Source organism: Spermophilus citellus (genome assembly GCF_964194105.1).
Source record: "Spermophilus citellus genome assembly, chromosome: 12".
NCBI lineage: Eukaryota > Metazoa > Chordata > Mammalia > Rodentia > Sciuridae > Spermophilus > Spermophilus citellus.
Genome location: NC_138198.1, coordinates 7,073,739 through 7,081,330, shown reverse-complemented (window position 1 = coordinate 7,081,330; position 7,592 = coordinate 7,073,739). Strand labels below are relative to the sequence as shown.

The following is a 7,592-nucleotide window of genomic DNA, read 5'->3' as shown; positions in this document are numbered from 1 at the left end:
TTACTTGTTTTTTCCCCTACCTAGAATGACCCTTTCCACATTTGTCTAGGTAGATGCCAAAATAAAACTTTTTCATTTAAGCATCTGTGATGTCTTAAGGCCACAATTGCTAATCTAATAATGCTTATTAACTTATTCATTGATTGTGGTAATTGATGAGCATAGGTATTTTGTGTGTTTACCCCATTTCTCTGTGACTGAATGCTCACTGAAAAGCCTGGACACCACTTTATTTTCTAAGAAGCCTAGCATAATATCAAGCACATTGGAATTAAACATACAATAAATATTGTAAAATCCACCCAAACAGAAGGGTTCTATTTTATTTGGAAAATAGCCATCTTTAAACTATCATAATCATGAATAAATCAATGAAAATAAACTATAACTGTATCCAGGAATACACACCTAATAAACAAGGGCTTGGTGAAAAGGCTGAGTCTAGGGAGGTGTTAAGTTTCTAGTTTTCAGAAGAATGATATTTTTTCTATATTCTTTTCATAATAAAACATACTGAGAAAAGCACCATGAAATAAATCACACATTAAAGAAAATTAAGTCTGTAGTTAATCTGAATTAATGAATTTTCTTAAAGAAATAATTTTGGGACTTCTAGATAAGAAGATATAACATTGTATCTTCATCTACACATCCTTAAAATAAAAATACAAATTGTACCACCGAGAAGGTAAAAGCAGAAATAATAAAGTAAAAATGAGATTCCATTATATTATGCAGATGTTTCATTCTTGATAATAAGAGGCTTAAAATTAAAAATGATTTACTCCTTACAAATACAATCTCCAGATTCAAAGCAATTCTTATGAAGGCCACAATTTTTTTTTCAGAAATAGAAAAATTCATTCTAAAATTCATATGGGAGCTCAACAGACCGCAAGTAAACAAAAGAATATTGAAAAGAAAAAAGGGAATTCTCACACTTCCTTAACTTCAAAACTTACTATAAGCTACAGTCATCAAAATAATGTGATACTGTCATAAATACAGATATATAACCAATAAAATAGACTAATGAGTCTAGAAATAAATACTTGACATATGGTCAAATGATTTTCAAAAGGGGTATCAAGACCACTCAATGGAGAAAGGACAGTCTCTTCAACATAAGCTGCTGGGAAAACTGCATACTCACATGCAAAAGAATGCCTTACCTTACACCACAAACAAAACTTAATCCAAACTTAGCGCAGTGACACATGCTTATAATACTAGCGGTTCTGGAGGCTGAGGCAGGAGGATCTCAAGTTCATTCTATTTATTTATCTACTTAATTTGTACTTTTTAGATATATATGACAGTAGAGTATATTTTGACAGATTATACATACGTGGAGTATAACTTATTCTAATTAGGATACCATTCTTGAGATTGTACATGATGTGGAATTTCTCTAGAGGTGTATTCATATGTGAGCATAGGAAAGTTATGTCCAATTCATTCCACTGTCTTTTCTTTTCTTTTCCCATCCCCACTCCCTTGCCTTCACTCCTTTGTCTAATTCACTGAATTTTATTCTTCCCCTCCTCCACTTATTGTGTTATTATATACACATATCAGAGAGAACACATGATCTTTGGATCTTGGGATTGGCTTATTTCACTTAGCATGATAGTTTACAGGTCCATCCATTTACCAATAAAAATCATTTTTAAGGTTGAGTAATATTCCACTGTGTATACACACCACATTTTCTTCATCTGTTGAAGGGAAACTAACCTAGTAGGTTAGCTATTGTGAGTTGTGCTGCTATAAACATTGCCAATACAAAAAATCGTTATAAAAGTAGGCATTGTGCAAAATCATGTGGGATGATAAAGATTAAGTCTTCAGATGCAAAGAATTACATGTTCATTACATAGATCATTTCATTTGTTATACAGTGATATAAAACATTAAAATAGAATGACTGGTAAACACTGGGCAGACAAATTTCAGATTTGTTCTTTTCCCAAGGATGGCATGGACTTCAGAGCCAGGAGACTACTTGGAATCAAATCTTGGCTCTGCCGCTTCCTTTTTTTTAAATTTTTTTTTGTGTGTTCTTTTTAGTTATACATAACAGTAGAATATTTTGACATTTTATACATAAATGTATAACTTCCCATTCTGTGATTGTACATGATGGGGAGTTACAATGGTCATGTATTAATATACTAACATAAGAAACTTATGTCCAATTCATCCACTATCTTTCCTATTCCCATACCTTCTCCCTTCCCTTTATTCCCATACCTTCTCCCTTCCCTTTATTCCCTTTTGTCTAAACCAAATTACCTCTATTCTCCCCCCAACCCTTATTATGTGTTACCATCCACAATATCAGAAAGAACATTCGGCCTTTGGTTTTTTTAAGATTGGTTTATTTCACCTAGCATGATAAGCCTCCAGTTCCATCCATTTAACTGTAGAGGCCATACTTTCATTCTTCATTATGGCTAAGTAACGTTCCATTGTGTATATGTACCACATTCTCTTTATCCATTTATCTGTTGACGGGTACCTAGATTGGTTCCCTGGCTTAGCTACTGTGAATTGAGCTGCTAAAAATATTAATGTGGCTGTGCCACTGCAGTATGCTGATTTTAATTCCTTTGGGATAACTGAGTCAAACTGTGGTTTCATTCCAAGTTTTCTGAGGAATCTCCATTCACCAGTTTGCAGTCCCACCAGCAATATATGAGTGTACCTTTTCCCCCACATCCTCACCAACATTTACTGTTACTTGTATTCTTGATAATTGCCACTCTGACTGGAGTAAGATGAAATCTCAGTGTAGTTTTGATTTGCATTTGTCTACTTGTTAGAGATTTGAACATTTTAAAAATATATTTGTTGACTGATTGTATTTCTTTTGCTGTGAAGTATCTATTCAGTTCCTTTGCCCATTTATTGATTCGGTTATTTGTTTTTCTGGTGTTAACTTTTTTTTGAGTTTTTTATATATCCTGAAGATTATTGCTCTATCTGAGGTGGAAGTGGCAAAGATTTTAGGAGAAATATAAGTTCAAAGCCAGCCTCAGCAACTTAGTGAGGCCCTAAGCAACTTAGTAAGACCTTGTCTCAAAATAAAAAATAAAAAGAGGGGCTGGGGTTGTAGCTCAGTGGTAGAGCACTTGCCTAGCTTGTATAAGGCACTGGGTTCAAGCCTTAGCACCACATAAATAAATAAATAAATAAACAAACAAACAAATAAATAAATAAAGGCAATGTATCTCTCTACAACTAAAAATAGAAAAAGAATTGAAGTATGGACAGTTCAATAAATAAATAAATAAATAAATAAATAAATAAATAAAAAGAGCAGAGATGTGTCTCAGTGGTTAAGTGCCCCTGGGTTCAATTCCTGGTACCACAAACAAACATACAAACAACAACAACAACAACAACAACAACAAAAATCAAATACATAGCCTTCAGAGCTAAATTATTAAATTTTGAAAAGAAAACAGAAATAAATCTTTATGACAATTAATATAGTAATAGTTTATTGAATAGGACACAAAAAACATAGGCCATAAAGAAACATGTGAGAAACAGTTTTTTATGAAAATTAAAAATTTCTGTGCATTAACACTCCTTGGTTATACCCAAAGGACTTAAAATCAGCATACTACAGTGACACAGCCACATCAATGTTTATACCAGCTCAATTCATAATACCTAAACTATGGAGCCAACTTAAATGTCCTTCACACATACATACATATATTCAATGGAATACTATTACTGAGCCATAAAGAAGAATGAAATTATGGCATTTGCTGGTAAATGGATGGAGTTGGAGAATATCATGCTAAGTGAAATACACCAATCCCAAAAGACCAAAGGCCAAATGTTTTCTCTGATATGCAGATGCTAATTCACAATAAATTGGGGGGTACTAGAGAAGAACAGAATTAACTTAGATTAGGTAGAGGGGAGTGAAAGAAGGGGAGGAAGGGAATACATGGATAGGAAGAATACTAGAATGGTACAGACATTATTACCTTATGTATATGTATGACTGCATGACTGATGTGATTCTACAACATGTACAATCAGAAAAATGAGAAATTATACTTCACCTATGTATGATATATCAAAGTGTATAAATGCATTCTATTGTTATGTATAACTAATTAAAACAAATTTTTTTTAAAAAAGACACTGTCTTCATCCAGAAAAGAACTACATATATATACACACACACACACACACACACACACACACACACATATATATATACGAGAAACCAATTTCTACCATATATATATATATATATATATATATATATATATATATATATATGAAACTTTACAATTCAACAACAACAAAAATCCTAATTCAAAAATGGAGAAAGAACTTACCCATTAAATATACTAATGGCCAAGAAGCACAAGAAAAGACATTAGCATTGTTAATCTACTAGGAAGAGGCAAATCAAAACCACAATGAGATATCACTACACACCTATTAGACTATTAACAAAACAACAACAACAACAACAAAATCAAACAAACAAACAAAAAAACCCAGAAAATACCAAGTGTTGGAGAGGTTTTGGAGAAACTGGAACCCTTATATTGGTTAATAGGATGTAAAATGGCACAGCTGCTGTGGAAACCAGTTTGTGATTCTTCCAAAAATTCAACTTAGAACTATCCTATGATTCAGCAATTCCATGTCCAGATAAATACTTAAAAATTCTAGGCAGGGACATGTGAAGAGATATTGGTACATATATGTTCAGAGCCACATTATTCTAACAGCCAAAACATGGAAACAACCCAAGTGCCCATCCACAGACAAATGGATAAGCAAAACGTGATACATCCACACAAGAAAATATTAAGCCTTAAAAAGGAAACCTGAAACATGCGCAACATTGATAAACGATGATGTGAACTAATCCAGACAAAAAGTCAACTCCTCTTGTATGAGGTACCTGGAATACTCAAATTCACAGAACCAGAAAACATAAAACTGTTTACCAGGGGATGGGGCAAGGAGGGAATGGGAACTGATGGGTACAGAGTTTCAGTTTTGGATAATGCAAAATATACAGAGAAGATTAATGGTGATGGCTGTAGGAAAAAAAAAAAAATCAATGCTTTTTTCAATCCTAGTTATATTATCACCAGCAAAAGCCAGCTCATGGAGTGCTCTGTCCTCCATAGAATCAACATACCAATCATACTTCTTCACTTGCCTGGAGAGCAGCTAGAGTCAAAACAGCTTAGGAAATGGGGACCACAGCTCACAGTTACCATCAGCCACTCAGGTGCATAATGAAACAGCAGTACTGGGTGACTCATTCACTACCTCAACTGCCAGCAAATCTCCCAGTCATTATATTTTACAAGTTGTGAAACACAGATATTTAATTGTCCTAGCACAAGACTACATATAAGAAAATATGACAAAATCATGAAAACACCTCAAGGAACCATAGTATGGGAAATGACCATGTTTCATTCTGAAGAAAATCCTCTGCCTGACAAATTTTATTAGCTATGCCAAAGAGAATAAATCTTATAATAATAGTAAAAAAGGAATACAGCCCAAAATAAAGAGGAGTTAGTATCAATCTTAAAAACAACAGTCATAACCATTAGGCTTTTTAAGGAACATGAACCTTAAAATTTTATGTTGACTCTTTCACAGGTGGTTTTTGTATGATTCACTGCTGTCAATAATGTGATACCATCAAGCTAAGAAAGACCTGAATGATTACTGAACAGCCAAACAATTCTGGTTACACCCACAAAACAAATAAAAACAAGTGCTTTAAAGTCTCTCCACCAGCCCAAAGACTCATTACTTCACAAAACAGACTTCAATATTTAAACTAAAAATGTGCAAGAATTAAGAGATTCAAAATACAGTCTGGATCAGGAAGTTAAGATTATAGTACTTCATGACAAGCCTGCTCTGACTGTATTTTTTAGTAGAATTTATTATTTTATTTCAAGTACCCTTGAAAGACTGATTTTTCAAAATGTACATCTTAAAATACATTAAAATTTTACTCTATTTCTTTCAAAACATCCCACAATATAAATTAGTCACTAGTTTATACTGAAGCTTCTTCTCAATTTATTACAAAGAACTGCAAATTCCTGAAGTCAATGGGAATATTTTCTCTTCTTTGAAAACTTTGAGAAAACTATGCTATGACTGAATCTCCAAATTTACAACCAGTTTCATTTTCCATATATGTTTAAATTCAAAGACTTTAAACTTTACCTTGAAATGTTTAAATGTGCGCTTACGACACTTGTACCACTCCACAAAAAAATGTAGGCTTCGGAAGAACATGAATAAATCTCTTTTTTCTTCAGCTCTGTAGAAATAAGAGAGTATGATTAATAAATACTATTAAATGATAGACCAAATCTAGCTTTACTTCTTATTCTTCCTTTATATGTTCTATGCTAACATTAAAAAACTACTGGATATACTTCTACATACTAAACCTTGAACTTCTGCATGTTTTTCACTCTATGATTGCTACTATCTCAGCCTGAAATGCCCTTTCCAAATGTTTAAGTCCTATTAATCTTTCAAATGCCACATTATCCAAGAAATCTTATTCAATGAATATTGTACAATAAGGAATAGTTAAGAATTTATGTTGGGCTGGGTGCAGTGGTGCATACTTCTAATCCCAACAACTCAGGAGGCTGAGGAAGGAGGATTGCAAGCTTGAGGACAGTCTCCACAACTTAGGGAGACTTTGTCTCAAAATATAAAAAGGGCTGCAGATGTAGCTCAGTAGTAAAGTGACCCTGGGTTCAATCCCCAGTATGAAATAAAAAATATTTATGTGCCAGTTTAGGGCACACAGCCACATTAGTAAAAGGATGGACTTGGACTAGCGAGACCTCCAGGAAGAAAGAGTACTGATGAGTGAGCTCAATCACATGGCCAATAATTTAATCAATCATGCCTATGTAAACCCAAATAAAAACTCTGAACCTAGGAGCTCAGTGGAACCTCCTGACTGGGGAACATTTTGATTTGCTGGGAGGGTGATATGCTAGATTCTACAAGAAAGATGTCTATCCCCAGCCCCTTGCCCTTCCTCTCACAGCCACCAGCTATGTATGTGCTGCTTCCATTTGGTTGTTTCTAAATTTTAACCTTAATAATAAAATGGTAATTATGAGCATAGTGTTTTCAGTAAGCTCCTCATGGTTTTAGCAACTATTGAACCCAGGGGCCTAACAGTTATTAATGCAGGTGGACCCTAAAACTTGGAGCTGGGGTCTAAAAGGAGGCAGTCTTGTGGGGGACCTTGCCCATAACCATAAGTGTCACAACTAAACTATACTGCATAACTCCTGCACCACATATACTATTCTATAATAGCTATAAATAATTTCATTTCTTTCCCTATGAGCTCCCATAGAAATCTGTCTTAATTCACCTAATACTTTATCTATTGTAACACTGTCAGCCACATAAACTATGAGCAAGTTGGGGCCAAAATCTGTTAGTTCAATTTATTCATTCACTAAATAAATGGTTGTTGGAATCGAGTTCCTGTTCAAGCTATAATGGAGTAAGCACATCAACTGAAAAGCTCCCAT

General features: G+C 33.9%; 1 protein-coding gene across 2 annotated transcripts in view; it reads right to left on the bottom strand.

The window, feature by feature from the left end:
• CENPP (centromere protein P) overlaps window positions 1-7,592 on the bottom strand; it is a 231,925-nt gene that overhangs the window by 179,240 nt on the left and 45,093 nt on the right. For both annotated transcript variants that reach the window (XM_081263569.1, XM_081263568.1), the window contains exon 5: window positions 6,247-6,343. In XM_081263569.1, coding sequence (XP_081119695.1) covers window positions 6,247-6,343 — 97 coding nt within the window. The remainder of the gene's footprint in view (window positions 1-6,246; window positions 6,344-7,592) is intronic.